The following is a 24,749-nucleotide window of genomic DNA, read 5'->3' as shown; positions in this document are numbered from 1 at the left end:
GTCTTTGGCTTATTTGAAAGTCTACTAATCTTTCCTCCAACCAGGAGCATGGTAGCTGCAGATGTAATATCATGTATTATATCTATGAAAACTGGTATCAAGTCGTTATCTGTTATCATAGTTTTCATAGTTTTGTATGTTTTTATTCAGCCTCATTTATCCTGTTCTAGTGAAGGAAGGGAAACAAGACATGGGCAGATCCGGTATGCCTCCTGAATATCGAACCCACAATATCAGTGGGACAGAATTTGGAAGACAAAACATCGAAAACAAAAATACTGCTAGGTAAGTAAGTCTAGATTTTCTATACTTAACTACACATATATGAACCTACATGGTACATAAGTAAATCTATACTTCTCTATATTCCCTTACCTAAAAAAAATTAAGCATTCACTGCTAATAATCAATTTTAAGAATCCAAAGCAACTTTAAAGCACAAGGCTTATAGTGCATTACCAAAGAAAAGAGACACATCTCAGGGAAGGGTGGGGAGAATATTATAAATGCATCATTGTTTATAAAATATTGAGTTCTTCTACAGTGAAAGTAGGAAAATGTCCACTTTATCCCAAGATGATGATGTGGGTAATTATGCAAGTTTAAATAATAGACAGGACTTGATAAGTGAAATGTTCAGCCGGCTTAAGGTACAAGGTCACAACGGCCACTGCCTGAGACTTAACCGCAGGATTAAAAATGTCCTTCAGTATGGAAGCAGCTAAGAAAGCTTCTGATGCCATAACTTAATGAGCCGAATGGACTCCAAAGGTATAAGTATCTATGCCTGTGGCAGATCTAGTTAGCTTGACCCAACGGGCTAAAGTAGTACGGCAGAATAATATGAGGAGGGCTCCTAAAAGAGAGAAAAAGCTAGTAAAAGGAACAGTAAATGTAATCCTGAATATAGGATTCCACGCACAGTGCAAGAAAAGATGGGGAATAATTGCAGCGGACAGAGCTAGAGATTGTTTTAGTACAGGCTGAAATGCAATACATTATTCCATCAGGTAAAAAATGGAGACCAGAGAGAGAAAGGTCCCTAAAAATACTTTCATCTAAGAGGTAAGGCACGATAAGGGCACACGTGTGTAGGAGAACTCCCTTAGAAAGAGTGATACATTTGGAAATTTAGAAGATAAGAGGGAGAGGATAAAGAAACATCTCAGAGGGAAAAGTATTCAGGTACGGGAGGCCTCTTGAGAACGATGCACTTCAGGAGGCAAAAGACGAGGTGTCTCTATGTAGGGAGATAGAGTTGACAAGAAGGATGTATGCAATTCTAGCTGAACAATAGATGTTCAATAGTCCTGTAATATAGATATTTATCTAAAAGAGCTGAGCTGAGAGAAAGCAAGGAAGGAAGGTCAGGAAGTAAGCAGATCCAGATTTTGTTCTAAGAATCAATGGAACAATGTGTTCCAGGCTATATTATAGGCACATCCTGGAGAAAAGAACTCATAAACCAAATCTGCAGTGAACTCTGGCAGAGTGAGAAGCTCCAAAGATTCTCCAGGCCTAGAGGTATTGCTGACAGTGCACAATGAAGTTGTGTGGAAGACCTTCTGGGTCTAATAGAAGAGGGTTGAAAAGTGGAAAAAGAAAGGAAAAACCTATGACCAAATCCAGAAGGAAAGGAAAGCAGGTGTGACAGGGCCAATGGCGGGTGATCATAATCACGAGTGTATCGTGAAGTGGAGCACCTGGGGTGAAGAACGATGAGGACGGAAAGTAATTTAGCTCTGAAGAAAAGCATCCTTCTTCCATGCTTCTGGGTCTTAGTGCCAGTTCACAAAAATAGGAAACTGATGGTTCAGCCGGGAAACAAAGAGTTATAGACTAAGATGTCCCTATAGCAGCTTGAGACAGTGAAAGATACTAAGGTCTAGCATCCAGTCAGATTCAGCATGGAGTCTAGAATAAAACTGGACAACCAATCCTAAATGAAGATGGAGAGTCCTTAGAGATATTCCGCTATTACTGAGGAATTGATCCAGAAACAGTGTTCCCAGAGCAAAGATCCGCAAGAGATTTGGACTGCACGTCTCGGAGATTTGTAATGTATATCACTGCAGACAGATTGTCCATTTGCAGGTGAGTACAATAGTTAGATTTTTGCTTGGCAAGCCATTTGATGGAGAAAGTACCCTTGAGGAGCTCTAAGGCACCGATGTGCAGCTTTCTCTTGCATAAGGACCATAGGACCCAGTGGACTGAGCCTCAACAATGGCACCCCGTCCAGACATGCTGGCATCTGAATTTATCTGGGCATGAACCAAAGCTAGATTTGCCATTTCAATCTTCCATGCTGAGAAGCCACCAATGCAGCTTTGCATAGGAATCGGTTGCTAGGGAGATATGGTCTGAATATGAGAAACCCTGACAAAGGACATAAATCATCCAATGTTGAAGGGTTCAAGAGAGAAGTTTTAGCCAGACAAATTTACTTTGACTGGAGGTTGCCAGTAGTCTGATGAGGTCTGTGGGAGGATACGGGGTGCAATGGCAAAGTTTAGTTCCCACCTGAGAAGAGACACCTTGTTGATAGGTAGCTTTAAGATGCTTAATATGAACCCCAGGAAGGTCATTAATCTAGGAACATGTATGTAGGGGGTTCTTGAAATTGACAGGGAAACCCAGGTCATGGAGGAGAGTGTGCATTCAGTCTAGAGGTTGTGAGACTTTTATGACTCATACATTAAAAGGATTTCTCCAAATAAATTATGAAATGAACTTGCCTAATTTCCAGCTATGCAACCACCATGTGGGGAACGTTGGTGAAACACAAAAGGGTGGTAGACAGGCCAAAATGAAGGCATCAAACTGCAGCAGATGGTGCTTCCATTGAAACCTTTAAAAGGGTTGGTAATCCTGCCAAACTGGGATCAGAAAATAAGCATCCTACAGGTTAAATCTGACCACCCAATCTCCAGATAAGACAGTGCCTTGCAGATGGATTTGTGCTGATGTGCAGATGCTGATGTGTTTATATGTAAACTAATGGTTCCTTTCTCCTTTTTGAAAAACTGACAATCAAAAATATAATGGATATTATATATGCCTCATTGTCTCTGAGGCCAGGAAAATAGCTTTGATGGTCTCAGCTCACCTCCTTTCATAACACAATGGTTACTTAATACAATGGTTTACTTAACACAGTGGTGTACTTTAGTTTTCAGTGCAGCTGTGAAATAGAAATCAATCTAAAGGTCAATGTTTTCCCAAGCAGCAGCTGAGCTGACAATTGAAATTGTAACCACAATTATTGGTTGATGAAGGGCAGCTTATGGAGGAAAATATACTGTCTGTCAGACACTTTTTAAGACTGCCTAACACAGACAATACCTTTATTCTCTGAAATGTTCCTTTGACTGAATGAAAGATATTTAAAGTTACACCCTCAAAGATACAAACCCATCATAATCTGTACTGGCATATCCCCCCTAAGGTTTAGCTGTTTTTCTTTAAATACAAGATATGATAAAATTCATTTCAAATCAGGAAACATTGAAAGCCACTTTTTTATCCACTCTTCACAAATAAACACAGCATTCATGTTTATTTCAAGTAGGCAAGGAAGGCTGACAGCTATTGTGGATCCTTGAAGTGCTGGAAAACTTTGTCATGCTGCTGTCTCGTGGCAGGATGAGGCACCCAAAAGGCACATGTTTGCACCAAGCTGTGCTAAAATTGCTGCATATCATCTTTATGATGAATAATAAATACATGTACAACACTTTACAAACTGTAGTGATTATAGGTGTCCCAAATATTATTACCTTACTTAATAGAACTCATTCCCTGCACATATCACACAGTTAATTGAGTGACACACAAGGAAATAGTTTACACTGATGCACCTAGTAATGTACTAGTATTTTCTTGATTGTCTACAGTAGAGTGACAATGCCATAGTTGCCTTAGTAATTGTATCACTTAGAAGAATGCAAACCTTTTTTTCTAGTGCATGAAGCGTGGACACTGAGACTGACAAATGCAAACACTTCAAGTTGGCTGTAATGATCAAGGCCGGATGACAATTGATGTTAGAAGATATGCAGGTATATACTTTGGAGGAGACATTGATTACAGAAGACATGCAGGTGGTTCGCCTGGAGTGTGCCCTTGGAGAAGCGTATGGGCACCTTCGTGCTTAGTCACAAGCATCACGCAGATGTATACCTCAAGGGAAAGATAGTTCATGTGATATTCACTAGTATCACAACACATCATATTATACAACAAAGTTAATAACACTATAGCTGGTTGGCTACCTTACATTTTAAAGAATTGTTTTATTGTCGGTATTGTGGGAGTGGGAATGTTTCTTTCTCTTATGTACTCGTACGTGCACCATTGAATCTATACTGTAAGGAATCGGATGCACAGAAACTATCAATGAAATGATTGCACAATGGGAAATATTTTAGATTCATTTTAGAAGCTGTCAGTAAATATAATGTATTTTACCTTTGTAAACATTGTGATGCTTTAATTAACTAAAACAATTACATTTTACTTGACTTGTTAATGTTAAGAAGGGTGAGATAAAGAAGAGGTAAGACTGGGTTACAAACTTCTCCAAATAATATGCACACACCACATCCCTCCTTTTGTTGGTGATTTCATACCAGAATTGAAGCACATGAAGAAACCGTGGAGGAGAAACTGATGCAGAACACCCATTCACCTCCAAAGATTACAGGCAAATGCTCAAAATAGCACTTTAATGTGGAATTTGCACATGTGTAAAAGCATCAGTGAATTGTTGTCTAGTTGTTAGTTTGACATTGAGACACCCTAAGAGAAGACAGAATGGGCTGACTGAGCACAGTGTCTCAAACTCATACTTATGTGCACACATTGTCATGAAGTGTAGGAGGATCTGCTAGAAGTCTAGGAAAGGATGGAGAAATATGGCCAATCATCCAACGGCATCATAATAAAACCATAGGGTGATTGGCCTCTTGTTAAAAGTGCAGACCGCTAACACTTTGTCATTCACTTCAACAAACACAGTGGGTGCATGGGCTGCTGTGGGAAACATCCGTAACCCCACAGTCACAACAATGACCTGCCTTTCCAACAAAGTCATTACCCCTACTGCGATGTTACCACCCATTACTTTAACCTGCAAGTCGTTACAACAACTTGAATTAGGGGGGGCATAGTTGGACTGGTGTTGGATTTGTAAACCCAAAACATTCCCTACTATTGCATAGACTGGAGATGAAATAGTAATTTATACTATTCCAAAGTCCAGCTCCCCCTATTCCAAAGTCCAGCTCCCCCCTTCCAAAGTCCAGCTTCCCCAATTCCAAAATCCAGAACCCCCAAAAGCAAGTCTTTGTTACACCTTGTGTGGTAAAGTAACACGTGGTAACATCGCAGCTGGGGTAGTGACTGTGTTGTAAAGGTACGCAGGGTAAATGCATGCAGGGTTCCGTCATACAACCGGCCGCTGTAGTTATACTGACGTTATTGCCAGCCCAGCCAATACTGATGCTGTTCTTTACAGTGGAGACCAGCATTGAGATTGTTTGTCTCAGTGAAAGCCAACCCAGGGCTCCACCAGAGACCTGGGTGCACTATTTGCCTCCCCCTCTCTGGTGCAGCATGGGTTGTCATTCACCGAGAGGACTTTAAATTGTACGGCACGTGTCCAGATGGACGAGACTGATGCTAGGGCCAGATATGTGCACTTAACTTTCTAGGCATCAGGCAGATGACACCTGACTCATTATTATGGCCACTTCTCCTTCCGTAGGCCGCCAGCTCTCAGCCCAGTGCTGGCAGAACAATTTAAACTGAAAGGGGTGTCCAACAGATATCAATATATATCAATATCAATATATATTTTTTAAATGACACCATAAAGTTTTGGAGGCATCTCAGAGAAGAGCCACTGCCGAAGACCCACATGCATGGACAAGCCACCATTTTTTAAGTGTCTGTTTAAGTGCCTCTCAAATAATGCATGGGGCAGCTTTGCCAGACATGATCTGCATGAATTCACTGATTTACCAACAAATGCATTCGGTAATGTGCCCCCTCCTCCTCCTCATCAGCTGAGCCCAGTGGAAAGGGAAAGCACCTTAGCCGACCACAAGTGTAATAGCTATGATACAAATGCATGGAGCATTAAATAAATAATCACACATTTCACTTGTTGTGCATGCATGGTTTAAGACCACATACGCTGCTCCCATTTGTTCATTTTTTGCAGTAAATCCTAAATTAGATAATGTGAAAAAATCAGCAAAAGCGTGAGGAGCAATTCATCATTCTTTTAATCCAAAACTCTATACATTAGCAGGGAAAGATGGAAAAATGTCATGATAGTTTCAGGTTTTAATGCAGATGCACAGTGATAGTGTAAATTGCATCAACAGAGTTAATCACTGCAAGAAACAGCGTCAATGAAAAAACGAATTCACTTTTATTTTTAAGTATTTTATTTTAAACATTATCACGATTACAGTGCAGTATACAGCTCGTATGTGTGGTACAAATTAGGTTAGTAAATCACTTCTTTTTTTCTTTTGACATATTATTGTTATAAGGAAAAAATGTCCTTCTTTATTTTCCTTTAAAGCCTGTTATTTTATGTTTATATTGATTGTCCTTGAAATATAATACTGTATTATATAGAAAGCAATAAGTACAGTTGCTCCAGGACAAATCCTTAATCTCAGATGTTTAGGGGCCAATGGGCAGAGTGGGAGATAACATTTCAGATTTATACCAATCATCCTATGCAGCATTCAAAAAGCTTGAACTTGCACACATTTGGAGGTTTATTGGGCCTTTTCAAGACTGCCCTTCAGCAGATCTTTGTAAATTCACCCTCACATGAGAGTCTCAGAGATGTCCCGGGCATCTCCAGTTTTTCGCCAGTGCAAACATTTGTGAATGTGGAATAGAACAGCACGTGCAAATCAGAGATCACCATGGACCGCCTCTTTAATGGCAAAGCCATTTTTAAAATTTGGCTCCCGTCAAATATCCTGTTCTACCAGTGCCTGAAAACCTACCTGATCATGCTCTGATAACAATTTAAATCTCACCAATTATACATCTTTAATTTCGAATAGAGTTGGGTCTTGATTTAGAACATGCCGATAAATATATCAGAAATGGTTGAGTAGGTAATACCTTTAAAGGCCACCATTCCTGCATATTTAGAAGCCTCATGTGTTATTGTGGAATAACTGGAAGAATCATTGGGGAATATTTACAAGACACAGGCGGAGCGCGGTGTTATGCCTAAATTGGTAACGCCGTTATCCGACACTTTCAAAACGCAGAGATGTGCCATATTCACAAGAATGCAGTGTACACCTACGTTACTCCTAGGGCTGGCACTAAAAAAGCTGCAGAGCGCCAGCACAGGCACCCTACCACCTTTTTGCTAGGGGGCAATTGTTCATATGCAGGAAGGGAAACCTCCCTGCACATAAACAATCTTTGCAGGCAATTTGCTCTATCCGTGTGTGCTGCATTCGGCAGCACACCAGGAAAGGACAAACTATGAGGAGAAATACAACATTTCTCCTCGTATCGCTTGCTTAAAACCAGGTATTCCCTGGCAGTATTTTGGCGCTGCCCCATACCGTGCCCACTGCAACACCTAATGCACGCTCCTTTGACTATAATTGCTATGGGAATAGGGGCATTATTTACAAGGTGGTGTTAAGCTATGCTAAAGCGAGACCTATTGGCTATGCCAATGCTTGTTTTGGTGTAGCATCTATTCCATCTGAGAAGGCTCCCCTTCCAGCGACTGGACTATTGCTCCTTCTTTGCGGCAGCACAACACACTCTGAAAATATTGCCTGAAATCACTTGACAGATGCCAATAAATGAATGGGTAGATGCAGCACTTAACACTGGTCAGAACATTAACAAATGAACCTACATCTGACAGAACATGCAGCCTGGTGGAGTACCCTGATGGGATGACTGGCTGCATGCTGAGCAGCATGAAAATGTACTTTGGAAGCCATAAGATCATATACACCACAAAAAGCACCACCACCATTCTTGTTCTATCAGATCCCTTGTGCTTTTTGACAATGACTGAAGGGACAGCCGGTGGTGCCTTGACTGCAGTCATACATAGACACATAGCAATCAAGGTCACAGGCTGTAAAAACCCTAGGTAAAAATGGAAAAAAGTAAAATTGAAAAGGTGAAACCAGTTAAAAGCACAAATTGGGTTATACTCTGGTATCGGCTGGAAGAATGTCACCGGAAGTGTGGACAAAATAGAGATAACCCAGACTGCTATGCTAAGAAGACAGGCCACCTTTGGTTTGCGCCACCTACTGGCGAGGAGGGGACGGTACAGTACCACAGAACGGTCTATGCTCATCACTGTGACAAAAGAGGTGCAGGCAGTCGGAGTCAGGAATTCCACCGCCAGAACGACTTTGCACCAGAAGCTGACAAACGGCCAGTAGTTCGTAGTTTCTTGAACGGCAAGGAAAAATAAATTCAGCATCTGAACAGCGTCACTGATGGCTAAATTGAAAATGTAAATGTTGGAGACAGATCTGATCTTGTCATATCTCAGAAATATGTACATCACAAAGACGTTGCCGGCAAGCCCAATCAAAGACAGCAGAAGGTGAATGACGGCAAAGGGCAGGCTCCGGTATATGATGACGTCATCCGGATGCAAATAGTCAAGAAAGTTCGATCCGTTTCCAAAGGGGCTTTCATAGGCGGCCTCCATGTCTCTTCAGGCTTGGTTTATTTATTCAAGGTGAAGATAACACGACTTTACGGAATATCTGGTTTCTATAAATGAAAAAAGAATAAAGGAATCAATTCTGAAACTTAATGAATTCTTAGCTGTACATACACAGCAGAATATTCGGAAGAAAAAAACACTTAGGGCCTTATTTATGAAGGCCTTGCGCCGCCGGTGCGTCACTTTTTCCCATGTTAAAAGTGACGCACCGGCGGCGCAAGGCCTTCATAAATAAGGCCCTTAGGGTCAGATTTACAAGCCCCTTGCGCCACTTTCGCATCACTTTAACATGGGAAAAGTGACGCAAAAGTGGCGCAAGGGGCTTGTAAATCTTCCCCTTAGTGCTAAAAAATTTAACATGGACACAGGATACAAAATATCTTTTTTTTCCAGCTTTGCAGGTATAATTGTATTTACTTATTTATTGCTGCTACATTTTTTGATTGGTATTTGAAGGCAACACCCTAAAAGGCAACACAGTACACAACAAGAAATGTAGCTGTTTTACAGATTTTAATCCACCAAACTCTCTTCACTCCTAACAACCCCTTCCCCTACACGCCCATAAGCCATAACACCCTTTTATAAATGTCCTTAGTATTTTTGTGCGTGGTCCCTTTGAGGATTTGTCACTGACTCTTCAGCGCCCTGTTTCTTCTTACCCCGCATCTGGGATTTCATCCCAGGTCTGATATATTTCTTCCATGGAAATCATTTTATTTTTGTGGAATTGTTTTTTTTCTCATTCAGGATGTTATCAACAAGTTCTCCATTTCAGATTTTCTTGGAATTGATGTAGTACCGGATTTTGGGTCCAGCTAGAACTAAGACCAAGGTCCTCCCATCTGAGTCTTCTCCCTTTGATAGTTTGCTCATGTTTGGACAGAAGGAGCATGCTTTGTCAGTGACCAGAGTTAAGAATTAGTTTTTGGTGGTGCAGGTTCTGTAACTAGTGTGGAAACAAAAGATGAAGGAGGGTACAGAGCAAAAAGAGAAGTTATAATTAAGGGCACAAACTATCATCAACAGCAGCCACCACTGGCACCAAATACATTGTCCTCACACTCCATCAAACCCACAATCAGCAACCCAAAACACCACTACTACAAACAGTGATATCTGGTGCTCACCTGGGGGCATATTATCAAGAACGGCGATAAAATTATCGCCGCTTTAGCGGCAGGAAACTGCCGCTAAAACGGCAATAATTGGCTTGATAATATGTCCTTGCGAATTCCCATAGCAGCCCAGATTCTGGTGTCAACCTGGGCTGCTATGGGAATTCACAAGGGCATATTATCAAGCCCATTATCGCCGTTTTAGCGGCAGTTTCCTGCCGCTAAAGCGGCGATAATTGTATCGCAGTTCTTGATAATATGTCCCCAAGACATCTCGCACAGTGTTGAAACATGTTCAAGAAAGAAGTAGAAGTACATGAGAATAGTGAGGGCAATAAGAATGGAAGTGCGAAACAAAAAATGCCACTAGAGGAACAACTAAGCTAACTTTGTCGCTAATTATCACCACCAAACACAGACATTTTCCAAGGTGGCAGAGTAGACTTTTACCCATGAATAATGAATATATACCGTAACACCCCATGCGAATCCAGCGCATGCCATTACAAAACGGTCGTTACAACGACCGCATTGTTAGAACGCATACCATTACATCACAAGTCATTACTACGACTTGCTGTAGGGGGCGCGCTGAATTTAGAACTAGTATTATTAACTATTCCTAATCCAGTTTGTGAAACAGCAGGGAAGGTGTTGGATTCTAAATCCAATACCAGTGTGCCCCCTACAGCAAGTCATAGTAATGACTTGCGATGTAATGGTATGCGTGGTAACAACTGTGTTGTAATGGTATCGCATTGTGGAGACAGCGTTGTAAACGCTGTTCCCCATGAATAATATCATACAAAAACAGGGATAACATTACACCGTGGGAAAATTGATTTTTGAGTGTACTATTTTTGTGGATTCTAGTACTCTTAAGTCAAGCCAATTGTTCATTTGACTTGAATGTTTGTGCTTCACGTGACATGTGAATGTGGGTCATTGAGACAACAGATGTTTCATCCTATTTGAGTTTCTTTCTTTTTAAAGCTGTGCATGATCTTGCAGCAACCTGCAGGCCGATGCAGCAACAGATTATTCTCTCCTGTTTCAATTCATGACACCAACAAACTATTTCCACTGTTTACTGCTTTGCAGTGAGAATGCACTAAATAATCTGCACAAACTGTCTGCTCTTGTACTTCTAAAGAGAGGTGCTACACGTTTTCTACTATGTTCATAGCACAAGTTAGCAAATAAGTTTAGTAATGATTATTCAGTTTGTTGGTTTTTCTGTGAGACGCTCATCAAATCAGGAATCAATTGAGAAATAGAGCAAGAAAATGTCTACACAAATGCTGTACATTGCTACTAGACTTCTGGTTGTTTCTACAGGGAGGAGTGGCTAAATATAACTTACTACTGGCAGTTGCCATTAGGTGGTTATAGTTAGGATCTAGCTTTCATAGGAAAAGTGCTTTTTGTTTTGCCAATAATTTTGGATCTTCACAAAATCTTCTGAATTAGTATGATACTCAGTTCAGCTGGTGTATTTAAAGATTTAGGGTGATTGATTCAGCCGGGGCTGAGAAAAAGGGGGGGGGGCCCAAAACACGTTTTCCCCATGTTAATTGCCATAGAGATTTTAGGCACAGCTACAGCTCGCACTGCTGAATGAAATTACAACACATTTGGCCGAAAGGTAGCTCCTGCTCCAGAAAGCGACGTTTTTGTGTATTGGTGTTAATCGATTCAGTAGTTTTTGAAATATTAGGGAAAAAAAAAATTCTATTTATAAGAACGAAGATCCTCCTCCTATCCTCCTCAGATTTCATTACAAGACCGGAGGCTACCATTATGCTTACAACTTTTAATGCAGACCAAGCAGCCGCATATGTCATAAAGTAAAAGTTCCATACTAGAACATAACAGACCAAACAATAGCAGTAATCACTAGGCAATCAGCCTCTTTTAAATGCGGCTCCAAGCAGATAAGTAAATTTTTCCTTTCAATCCTTCTTTAACTATTTTAGATGTTCTGTGCCTTTATCTACAACCATTATTCCTAATTTATATTGTACAGTGATGTTAGCTATTCCTAATTTATATTGTACAGTGATGTTAGCTCGTTATTTCTGATTTACATTGTACACTGCCATTAGCTCTGTGATACTTTATTGTTATTTCCTTACCGTTTACACTACTATTAACTTTAGTTTCTCATTTTTAGCCTTCTTCGGCTTGTCAATCCGCGTTGCACTACCGATCTCCAATTTACGGAGATCGGCGTAGCATAATCCTCGTTTTTCCCCTTCCCCCCTCCCTACTAACGGAGTTGATTGCCCGCGATGTTTGCCTCACACTCGGGGGAGAGTGCTCCTCTCCCCCCGTACACTTTGTTATTGTCGTTTTTAAATTTCAACATGATTTCTCTTACCGCTCGCGAGCCGGCTTTCCTTCGTGCTCCGCTTGAGGAATTCACCTTGGCAACGCCCGCGTCGCGCACGCACGTTGCCAAGGAACTTTCCTCATCTTGACTGGGTCGGTCGCTCGAGCACGATCTTTCAGTTGCTCACGACCGATCAGCTGTTAGTTTGTCTACCTCTTTGTTTCTTTGCCCCGATTTACAAAGTGATAGCCTTTTTAAGCTAGCGCGTATATATTTGGCATTATTTGAGTCTCTTTGTCCTACTGAACCCTCCCCACTCCACCCTTATTATATATATTATTAAAAAAAAAAAGGGGGAATATTATTTATATATTAAAAGATATCAAAATTATAAAAAAAAAAGTAATATATTAAATATCTTATATATTTCAATTAATTATTATCCTTAAGGCATCATATTTTAATATATTTTACTCATATCTGATTCCGACTCAGATCAGTCTAACCCACCAGTTTCTGATCTTAATGATGACTCTATCAGGAATCTTATACATAAAGAAATGAGATCTTGCATGTTCTCTACACTTTCCCAGGTCATGTCTTCCAAGCGGTCTTTCCCTCCCGGAAGTGATGACTTTTATGACACTGACCTCGAGGATGAGAACGCTGAAATAAGGGGTAAGAGGCATAAAAAGACAAATAATATTAACTTCACCCCAGAGACCATGGGAGGTCCTAGCACCTCGAGATTTACGGGAGGTAATTTCACCTCACTTGCCTCAGGTGTCCCTAGCGGCACAAAATCGAAAGGTGTCCTTAGCGGCACAAAAGTTATGGGTGTCCCTCGCGACACATATTATCAAAGTGCTCAGAATTATACTAATGATGATCTCAATGTAAATGATGATGCCTCAGAATTTCAGGATGAGTATATCCTTGATCTAGATGAAAATGATCAAGACATTGACTCCCTTCTCCTTGCTGGTGACGTTCCGTCATCTTCAAAAGATAGTATTATGGACCCCTTGGGTGAAGAAATGTTTTCCCCTCTTAATATTAAACATCCTAGAAGTTCTGAATGGACCCCCCATGACCACGTTTGTAAGTTTATCACTAAGTGGCTCAGAAACCCTTTGGAGAGGGAGACTCGCAATCTTTTGAGAGCAGAATGCTCAAGACTTTCTATAGAGGGTAGAGTTTGCCAAACCCCAAATCTCGACCCTGAGCTAATTACTTACCTATTTAAGCTCAGCAGGGACCCTCGTAAAGGACTGGAAAGATCCCTAAAAATATGCCAAGATAAGGTTTTAGACATCCTGGGTCCCTTGACTAAAATAATTGATGCAGCAGAGGAAAGCTACCTCAACGACTCCCCTCTTGATACCCTTTCAATTCGTGGTTGGAGTCAGAGAGCTCTAGTCTTGTTGGGCAATGCTAATGCAGGGGGAGGAGAGGAGAGGAGAAGAGTGGTTTTAACCAGAATTAGCCCTAAACTAAGCGATTTGGCTGACAAGGAACCTTCTCTTAATCCCAAAGGTCTTCTCTTTGGTGAGGACTTGATTAAAAGCCTTGGTAAATATGTCAATACCTTTACCGCCTTGGATAAGGCCCATCAAAACATGAAGAAGGTATTCAATTCTAATAACCTTTTTGGAAGGGCCGGAAGAAGGGGCCAATCTTTCGGCCTCTTCAACCGACCGCCCTTTTCTAGATCCAGGGGTTATGGCGGAAGAGGATACCAACCCCCCAGCTAACCTCCATTCTATCCCCCGAGAGGAAGAGGCTTTCATTCCAGAGGTTTCAGAGCGAGAGGAGCTCCTGCCGACGCCAACCCTAAATGTGAGTACTCCTTCCCCTCCCCTTTTTTCGAATCCAAGTGTGGGAGGCAGACTGAAGTTCTTTTACCACAACTGGAAACTTATCACACAAGATCCTTGGGTTCTAAATACCATAGTTGGTTTCTATGTGGATTTCTTTCAAACCCCAGTTCAGAACTCAATTTCGAAGGCATTTCCACTTACTTTGGATCAAGAAAAAATAATAGAGGAAGAAATTTCCTCAATGCTCCAAAAAGGTGCTATTATAGAAGTCCCTATGGAATTTCTGAGGTTTGTAAGCACTCTTTTTCTCGTAGAAAAGAAGGACAAAGGTTGGAGACCTGTTATAAATCTCAGGGAACTCATCAGTACCTTGTTTACAGACATTTCAAGATGGAGGGAATCCATCTTCTCAGGGACCTCTCATTAGAAGGGGACTGGTAAGTCAAATTGGATCTGAAAGATGCCTACTTTACCATCCCCATGGCCAAGGTTCATCAACCTTCTCTTCAATTCATTTGGTAGAACCGTCTTTACCAATTCCAGGCCCTTCCTTTCGGCCTCTCCTCAGCCCCTTGGTGTTTCACCAAGGTGATGAGGGCAGTCACCTCATCTCTAAGAGAAAAAGGTATTCGTCTCATTATTTATCTAGACGACATCCTTATACTGTCTCAAGATTACGATCAGATCATTCAAGATCTCAAAACTGTTGTAGACCTTCTAGAAAGCTTGGGTTTTATCATAAACAAGGAAAAATCCATTCTTTCCCCCTCCAAAACGATGGAATTCCTCGGTTTCACCGTAGACACAAAGAATTGTCTTCTTCTTCTTCCTCCAAAGAAAATTTCAAAAATAAGGAAAGAGACAAAACACGTCCTGAAGCAGCAAAATCTCTCTTTGAGAGAACTAGCCAGACTCTTGGGCCTTCTCTCTTCTTACATTCAGGCTATTTTTCCGGGCCCCTTGAATTATCGAGCCCTTCAAAGAATAAAAGCAAAGGCTCTCAGATCAGGTCTCTGGTACGGAGACCGCGTTTCTCTAAACCAGGAGGCTGTCTCAGAACCGAATTGGTGGTTAGACAATTTGGACGCATGGAATGGCAGGGCGATCTTTGGTTCAGCTCCAGATTTTATTTTGGAATCAGACGCGAGCCTTCATGGCTGGGGTGCTTGTCTCCAAGATCAAAACACTGGTGGGATCTGGTCTCAAGAAGAATCCTTTCTACACATCAATTATCTGGAATTGACCGCAGGGCTCTATGCTCTAATGAGTTTCAAGCACTCTCTTCAAGGCAGATCAGTCATTCTGAAAATGGACAACATGTCAGCTGTTGCCTACATAAACCGCTTGGGTGGCACCAAATCAGAGGACCTGTCAAACCTGGCCAAGAAACTTTGGATATTCTACCTGGAACACAAGATCTCTCTCAGAGCAGTATATCTTCCGGGAAAATCCAACCTCTGTGCAGATTGGAATTCGAGGTTCCTCATAGATTACAGCGATTGGAAACTCAACACTTCTGTCTTCAATTCCCTCAATCACTTCTGGGGTCCTTTCCAAATAGACCTTTTTGCCAGCAGACTGACTTTCCAACTGGAAAATTATTACAGCTGGATGCCCGATCCGGGTGCTCTAGCGGTGAACGCTTTTCTCCTATCTTGGGAAGGGATCGTCGGTTACGCCTTCCCTCCGTTTGCAATGATCCAGAGAGTACTTCAAAAGGTGAGACAACAGCGCTCTTCAATAGTTTTGATAACTCCATTTTGGCCGTCCCAAGCATGGTTTCCCACTACTCTGGAACTAACTTTCGATCTCCCATTCCTGATTCCTTCACTCTTAGACCTCCTTACAGACGTAGACGGTCGAATTCACCCTCTCGTTCAGACTGGGAGTTTGAACCTTCTTGCTCGGAAGGTGTCAGGAGATCTAACCATCTCGCAAGACTTTCGTCAACAGCTTCTGCTCTCCTCGGAGAACCTTGGGCCCCCGGTACACATTACCGGTATAACACCATCTGGAAGATATGGTAACGTTGTTGCTTGGAGAGGCACCTGGATCCCGTGGAGGCACCTATCGTTGATATAGTTAATTTTCTGGGAGAACAATTTGATAGAGGTCTGAGTTACAGATCTATCAACTGTTATAGGTCTGCCATTTCTGCTGGTCATTCCCTTGTCAACAATAAGACGGTAGGTAAGAATCCTATTATTTGTAGAATTCTTAAAAGTGTAAGGATCAGGAGACCTCCCAAACCAAGATATCAATCTCTTTGAGATGTTAAATTAGTTCTTGACCTTTTCTGTTCCTGGCCTGAGAACTCTCTTTTGAGTAGAAAGAATCTCTCTTTAAAATTGGCAACTCTTCTTTGCTTAATCTCATGTCGAAGAGTTTCTGATGTTAAGGCTCTTGACATTTCATATAGGTGCTATGATATGTTTGGGGTCAAATTTGAGTTACATAGGAGAACCAAAACTATGTCTGATAGTATTTTTTACCCACATTTTGACATGTGTAATAAACTTTGTGTTGTTCACTGCATGAAAGAATATGATTTAAGATTGAATTCTCTTCGTCCTCAGGGTGTTGATCAATTACTTATCTCCTTTGTTAAACCTCATAAAGGTATTTCTTCCAGTTCTATAGCAAGATGGGTTAAAATTGTTATGGGCCTTGCTGGCGTCAATCTGGATCTTTGTAAACCACATTCCATTAGAGGTGCTATGGCAAGTAAGACTTTCTGGTGTGGTGGTAAGTTAGAAGACATTCTTAAATCTGCTGAATGGTCAAATTCTAGGACCTTTGCTCATCATTATTGCAAACGTATTACTCATATGTCTGATGCTGTTTTACATGACTACCAACAAGCATAATGGTAGCCTCCGGTCTTGTAATGAAATTGCGATTCTCCTATTAACATGACCAGAGAATCTAGATTTCATTTAAGACAAGGAGGCTAACATTATCCCTCCCACCCATCCCTTGGGTGGTTGTGTTAATTTCATATCTGTTGCACTTGTATTTTATTCTCATGTTATACTCACATGTTTGCTCTATCCTTTATTACAGGATTTATCTTTGATTGCGCAATGATTTACTGCAAGATTTTTTCTTATTGTTCATATTTCTGAATTCATTTATACCTTTTTCTTTTCAGATAACCTCTCATGAATTTATTTTATGGCTCCTGTTCTACATCCTTTGGATTTGCTTCCCGTTGTTTGAATTTTGAAGTTCTTTGGTTTCTCTATCTTCATTCAAGTTGTACTTCGTGGATGCTCCTCGGACATTTCTTTCTTCCTTTGCTCCACATTTAAAAGAGGCTGATTGCCTAGTGATTACTGCTATTGTTTGGTCTGTTATGTTCTAGTATGGAACTTTTACTTTATGACATATGCGGCTGCTTGGTCTGCATCAAAAGTTGTAAGCATAATGTTATCCTCCGTGTCCTTAATGAAATCCAGATTCTCTGGTCATGTTAATAGGAGAATCGCAATTTGCGTGTCTAAGTGCCTACAGGAATGCCATGATTGGCTGGCCGCAACCTGGAGGAAAGTTACGACTGCCATTTTGTTCCTTGTGACACGGTTCCCAGTGGAGAAAATACAGTAAAAAGTGATAGAAGGGGTCAAGGTAGAGGTACCTGCCCCCATGAGATTAACAAAGGGGCATGTGAGAGACCAATGATGGGCAAGAAATTATCCCCAAAACTTTATTGTACCATGTGAGAAGCTGTGGACCCTCCCGGGATCCTCTCAGATTCAGGTAGATCCGCAGATACAGACCACAATAAAAAAACATACACTCACTCACAGATCCATACACCTTCTCACACACTCATTCACACACCCACTTGCACACCCACTCACAAACCCATGCAGTCACTCACAAGCCCACTCACAATTTTACACAGCTTTCACACACCCACTGAAACAACCATTCACACATCCTTACAGCCATTACCACACCTACTCACAGACCCTCAAAACCACTCACACACCCACTCACAGACCCACTCAGCTTACACACTCACACACACACAACAATTCAGATAGCCACTTACACACCTATACAGCCACACACACACACACACTCTCACAGCCCCACAAAACCAGACACACAACCACTTGCACACCTACTCATACACCTACTCACACACCCACACAGCCACTCCCACAACAACTCACAGACACACAAAGCGAGGCACGCATGCACTCACACACCCACCACACACTCACACAATCACTTACACACCCGCACTACCTCTCACTCACACACCCACTCACACATACCCTCACGCACCCAGGTATCAGGGACGTTATATTTAGGAAATAGCATTAAAAACTATAAATACATTGAAAAACCAAAGGTCACAGGGACGGTATAGTTAGGAATTTAAAAAAAACTAGAAATTCACTGAAAAAAACAAGGGTTATAGGGATGTTATATTTAGATTTAGATTTTACACACACAAAACCATTCAGCAGGTTTAGTAATCTCAAAGTAACTATAACTTGTGCCCTAAGGTAACTATAACTCACGTCCTCGCCATGCACTGCTAATTACCCCAAATATTACCTCACTCATGGCATCTTCTATTACATAATTTATAATATGACTGCAACATTTGCAGTGAAATAATTGATGGAAAAACTGTGCAGGGCAGGGGCATGAGTTAAAGTTACAGTATATTTTTATTTTTTATTTTACAGAGTTTTACATAGCGCAAACTTGACCCGCAGGTATCAAGTATCAGAGCGCTTTACATAGCACCAGTTGTGCTACATGAGGACACAAGTTATGGCTACTTGAGATAACTTTAACTATCTATAAATGCTGAATTCCTATTGTTTTGTGTGTGTAAAATCTGAACCTAACTATAACGTCCCTGTAACCTTTGTTTTTTCAGTGCATATATCTATATCCCCAAACACACTGTCTCCAAAAGGGAGCCCAAGACCACAACAGGGCTACCTAGGATAATCAGGGACAGAGCACCCAGTTAGTTAACCAAAATTAATTCCTTATTCAGAAGAATTCAGGCGCCTTATTCATTACGCTTTCAATCCTTATCCTGATGCACTTCGGCTTGTGATGAGCCTTTTTCACAGGTGTGCACAGGCTCTGATTCAAACATGACCATGTGCTTCTTAAATGAGTTCAAGACTACCTAGTTATTCCATAGTCTTAAAGTCATACCATCATCATATTATGCAACTAAAGTCTATCTCAGCTCCTCAGCATAATTTCCATTCAGTCTTTCTTTCACCAACACTACAGTCTCTATTAACATTCTTTAGTTTAAATGTGTACAATTGTAGTTCAGCTCTTAAATTAGCCATATTGCCACAATGATTACAATAAAGGAACAGAGTTAGAATACCCTGAGCCCCTAGGACTGGTGATGGTGTCCCACAGGGACCCCATTGTAGGCCAAACCTTTCCCACAAATTCAGGAAGATGTAAAAGGAAAACACAAAGGCCATGTGCTGGTTAGCTGTAATGGTGGGGTTAGCCACCCAGGCTCTTAGTGCAATCCCCTGCCATACACGGCCAAAACGATACAAAAGGGGATGATGGACGGAGCGTTTGAGCAAATCAAACACTCACCCCCAGTCAACTGATCTGGGTTTAATCCATCACCATTCTTTAGCCCACTCAGCCACCCCATTTCAGACATGGCTATATGCAAATCAGTCTGACCCTGTACCTCATGGGAACAGTCCAGCCCGAACTGCCAAGCCATGTCTTCCATGGACCGGAAACAAGCATCCTGGGACCGGTTTCGGATTCATAATCCTCATCAGCCAGGCTATCTCGAATCCAGTGGCCAAGTGAGCAAGAGACTCACGTCTGAGCATACCGTGCCACACTTAGGGCGAACAAAGCGATACAAAAGGGGATGATGGACGGAGCGTTTGAGCAAATCAAACACTCACCCCCAGTCAACTGATCTGGGTTTAATCCATCGCCATTCTTTAGCCCACTCAGCCACCCCACTTCAGACATGGCTATATGCAAATCAGTCTGACCCTGTACCTCATGGGAACAGTCCAGCCCGAACTGCCAAGCCATGTCTTCCATGGACCGGAAACAAGCATCCTGGGACCGGTTTCGGATTCATAATCCTCATCAGCCAGGCTATCTCGAATCCAGTGGCCAAGTGAGCAAGGGACTCACGTCTGAGCATACCCTGCCACACTTAGGGCGAACAAAGCGATACAAAAGGGGATGATGGACAGAGCGTTTGAGCAAATCAAACACTCACCCCCAGTCAACTGATCTGGGTTTAATCCATCACCATTCTTTAGCCCACTCAGCCACCCCATTTCACGGCCAAAAGGCATGCGCGTGGTTGGCTGCACGTGGTAAGTTGGTCACTCTCTCTGCGTCCAACACCCCATCTTGCACGGCCACGCACAGGCGCACATATATGGTAATTATAACTTACTTTGCGGTAAACAAAAACTTGAAATTCAATGGTAAAAAACAAAGGTTGCAGGGAGGTTATAGTTAGAAAATACCATCAAAGAAATGTAGAAAACCTTAGGGCATGAGTTATAGTTTATAGAGATAACTATAACTATATAGCTGAATTTCTATGTTTTTGTGTGTGTACAAATCTGAATCTAACTACCACTATCCCTGTAAACCTTTGTTTTCTTTTAGGGAAATCCTAAGGTTTTTTAAATTCTGTTTCATAAATATAACATCCCTGTGCCCTTTGGTTTTCTCAGTGAACATATATATACATATATATATATTGGAAATACAAGCTGCCTTACGATATGAAGCCCCGCAGCAGTCTATCTTCAGACTAACTGTCATCCAATCAAAAGCTCATTCTTAATTGGCTTACATTTCATGTTATTTATAGAGATGTGTTTACCAGCAGCAAATCAATGCATGACTATTAAAGGAAGTGTAAGATGACAATGAACATTCCCAGGGGTTCACCTCTTCGGGATCAGGCACTCACTCCAGCACAGGCCAGCGGGGCTCAGGCAGGTCCAGTACTGCAGGTCAGCTGGGCAGTTGTAGGGGGCCTGTGTAGCTTGTTTAGTTTTTGTAGTTTACACAGGAGATTAGCCAAATTACACTTGGCGTCCATTAAAAACAGGTTCCTGGAGATGCAACCAGCACCTGGATTTGAGTCCTTTATGGACTGGATAGAGTGTTCCTTTACCAAAGTTGTTTACATCAGATTCAGACTGGGTGTCTTTCTACTTACCAGTTTCACTGCCTAGTGGAAGAGCCCTACTGAAGGGAGTAAAATCTGCCAAGCCTGTCATAGTGCAGAGAGAACAGATGAGCATCTTCTGTTCTTCTGTTCAGCATTCACCCGTCAGTGCAAGTGCTGGATAGTGCCCCTATGTAGGAATCAATTAGTCTAACAGTGGAAAGTTACAGTGAGAATTTTTTAGATCCAATACTTCACCTTATATTATATTATTTATTGCAGATTTCCTCAAAAGTTTCTGGCCTATCAGATCCAAGCTTTTCCATCATGGGGTACCCTGATTGAGCTACTTTTATTTTTGCTATGGCTTTCTGGATGATCTTGTTTTTTGCCTAAAATGTTGCTGACTATTTTTAAGGCTTTTATACTGTATCTTGCATGTTTTATCTACCTTTTTTTATCTACTTATTTTGCAATTTTTATGGTTCGTTTTTTAACACTGTTAAGGAAATGCACTTTAAGCACTTCGGGACAAGTCACAATTATGAATTTTTATCTTCTTTTATCATTGTCTTGACACATATTTCTGATTTATTTTTAAAATATGTAGCATTATAAAACTGTATGATGACTCTTTGCTTTTAAGATCTGTGACCGAAATAAAGTGATTTATGATGATGGCCTTGGAGTCACTCAACTTAGCCTAGGATGAACATAAGCAGGTCCAGACTTCCTTCTCAGACAGAAAAGCAGCCCTCAGCAGTAGGGCAGTCCTGAAATATCCACAGGTCCAGGAGTGTTCAGTAAAGTGGCTCTGGAGGGCCAATATTTATTCCTGGTTCCCGTCTTTGTATGGGGCGCTCCCTGTCCTACTCCCACAACTCGTTCTGGAAAGTTATTTTCCAGTCAATGCTCAAAACGTATCTGGGGTGACAAAGGACAGGGCAGGCCTGGTGTCAGATTCCATTGTGTGTGTGTGTGTGTGGAATGCAAAGTCCTTTGAAGTGTAAGTAGGGCTGTGTACAGTTCTGCCCAGTCATCCTTCCAGGGTGGCTCATTCTATTCACACCTATGGCTCCTTTGTGTTACTGTCTGGAAGCAATACACAACACAACAGCAGAGCAGTTCACAGTCATATGACCCAAGACACTGACAGAAGGCACAAATAGTCAAGACAAGGATATGCCAATCGTATAAAAATTGGAACTTGAATAACTTCTAACAGTAGCTACTGGATACTTATGAGTATACACCTGTCTAAAAGTGGCATATTCAGATTGGTTACTAGAAATCCGACTTCACAATTAAAGAGGATTTTAATTTACAATTAATTTGAGTGTAAAGAGCATATCTCTCTCTGCTCCCAATCCAAATGTGTCACTTATTAAATGTAATAAGGTAAACCAGTGTTAGTGAGATAAGCCTTACATGAGTGAAAAACAATTTCATGAGTTTTTCACTGCCAGGACATGTAAAATTGAAGAACACATTCCCTACTTTTCAAATACAATGCACCCTGCCCTATGAGCATTTAAGGCTCCCCTTAGGGGTGACTAATAAGTAGATTTAGGCCCAGCAAAAGGTTTATTTTACCAGGTCAAAATAGCAGTTTAAAACTGCACTACATGTTGCAATGGCAGGCCTAATATATGTCTTAATATGCTACTTTAGAGGGTTGGACAATGAGTGTTGCAGGCCCAGTAGTAGTGTTTGATTTACAGGCTCTGGGCACACGTAGTATCATTTAGTAGGGACTTTGAAGTAAATTAAATATGCCACTTAGGTGTAGTTCAATTTTACCATGTTTGAGGGAAAGAGCACAAGCACTTTCACGCTGGTTAGCAGTGGTAAGCCAACAGAATCAAATTCAGCAAAAGAGGAGGATATATTTAATGAGGTCTGGATTTCCATAGGAAAAACACCTTCTGGTTTGCTCATAACTTTGGTGCTTTTCACGAATCTTCACAAAACTTTTTAAAATATATTCTCACCTACTGCAGCTCCTTGCTGGAAAGATTTGGGGTGGTCTGTCAAGTGGGGGCTGAGAAAAAGGGGGAGTCCCAAAGGACATTTTCCCTATTGATTTTTCCATAGAGAAACTAAAAAGTGATACTCCAAAAACTGTTGAACCGAATTACACCGAATTTGGCATAACGCTAGACCTTGGTTCATAAAGCGTGCTGGGTGTGATTTCGTGTAAATCTGTTTGGTAGTGTTTGAGATATTATGGCTCAAACACTTTGTATATTTTAAACCACGGAGGTGCCGCAGAACCAACAGATCTCAAGATAAGATCTGAATGGCTACCACCACAACAACAACGATGTGTCAGCAGCCATCTTACGTAACCCTGGGTGTAGGACTATGCTAAACTCGCGGAGCGTGCGTAGTTTGCGCTACTACACGCTACGCGAATTACACGTAGCACAGTGCAAAAACGCGTAACAGACATTGTTTGCTTGCTCGCAGTCCTCAACGTCAAGTTGGCGACCGCCAGCGAGCAAAATCAACATCCCGGCGAGACTTTTTCCTCGTTAGCGATCAGCAACATCAAGTTTCCGATCGCGAGTGTGGAAAATAAACTTCCCGGCAAGATTCTCAACGCGGGGAGGTCAGGTTTCTCATTGCAAGTAGTCGCGTATGCTCGCGACCGCTCGCGATGAGAAACTACCAGTCCGCGTTGAGAAAGCTGCCGCTCGAGTACAAATCTACTCGAGCAGCAGAAAACAACCACTGTGCAAGATGCCGTTTGTAATGATTGCACAGTGCGGACAAGCATCCGGCACTGTGCAATCAGTGCGAACAGCATTTTCCCTACCGCACTACGCGTTCGCAACAAAATGTTCTCAGGGAAAGAAAGTGTTCAAAGAGAACTAGAAAGCCTATGTATGAATGAAAAGTGGTGTAATGCATGGACTGGTTCTCTTAATGTTAGTTGTCTAATGATTACATCAATTTATCACTGGAGCTATATGCATAATTTCTGCCAATTTATTTTGACCTTTTTTAACTGAGCCTGTAATCGTTCACTCCTGGAGTAGGTACCTGGGTTATACAAATGCTGTGTAGCACATTAAACACACACAAATAAAACATATAACCAAACATGTACAAGGGACAATCAACTCACAGAATTGCACATACATAAAACTTATATCAAATACCCAACAATAAATGTGCAAGGAAATTACTTTCTTCATTCTTCCAGTTGTTTTAAACAGCCATTGCTGTGTTCTTTGCTTTTTGCACAGTCCTTAACGGAGATAGTCTATGGATTGTACACACATGAGGGGCAGTTTTGGCCTGTATATACTTGGTCCGTTTCAAAAATTATATTTGAAAGCCGAATTAAACTGATAAAGACTCCTTCATTGAAAGTGTTGTCGTATTTTGGCCTATAACCTGCAGGCCTCTTCAGGACGAGAGAAAGACAAAGTACTAGTAGTCCAGTCTGTCGGAGGGATACCCCGGTCCTCTGAGGGAGGTTTGTATCCTCATGTCAAGCGGGTGACAGGCATGCAGTCATGGTCAGAGGATCCTGTGAAATTGG

At 41.5% G+C, this 24,749-nt stretch overlaps 1 protein-coding gene across 2 annotated transcripts in view; it reads right to left on the bottom strand.

Annotated features, from left to right (window-relative positions):
• Positions 1-6,437: 6,437 nt before the first annotated feature.
• The window catches only part of LOC144785994 (somatostatin receptor type 5-like), a 28,178-nt gene continuing 9,866 nt past the window's right edge, over positions 6,438-24,749 (bottom strand). Inside the window, exons 1-2 of one of the 2 annotated variants that reach the window (XM_078664901.1) lie at positions 9,418-9,535; positions 6,438-8,802 (exon numbers count right to left, since the gene is read on the bottom strand). In XM_078664901.1, the coding sequence (XP_078521027.1) occupies positions 7,751-8,737 (987 nt within the window). In that variant the 5' untranslated portion in view covers positions 8,738-8,802; positions 9,418-9,535 and the 3' untranslated portion in view covers positions 6,438-7,750. Of the gene's footprint in view, positions 8,803-9,417; positions 9,536-24,749 lie in introns of those variants that run through there. The other variant, XM_078664900.1, reaches the window with a different exon arrangement.

This window comes from Lissotriton helveticus, chromosome 10 (genome assembly GCF_964261635.1).
Source record: "Lissotriton helveticus chromosome 10, aLisHel1.1, whole genome shotgun sequence".
Taxonomy (NCBI): domain Eukaryota; kingdom Metazoa; phylum Chordata; class Amphibia; order Caudata; family Salamandridae; genus Lissotriton; species Lissotriton helveticus.
Note: the sequence above shows the minus strand (reverse complement) of the source record. Positions and strands in the feature narration are given on the sequence as shown.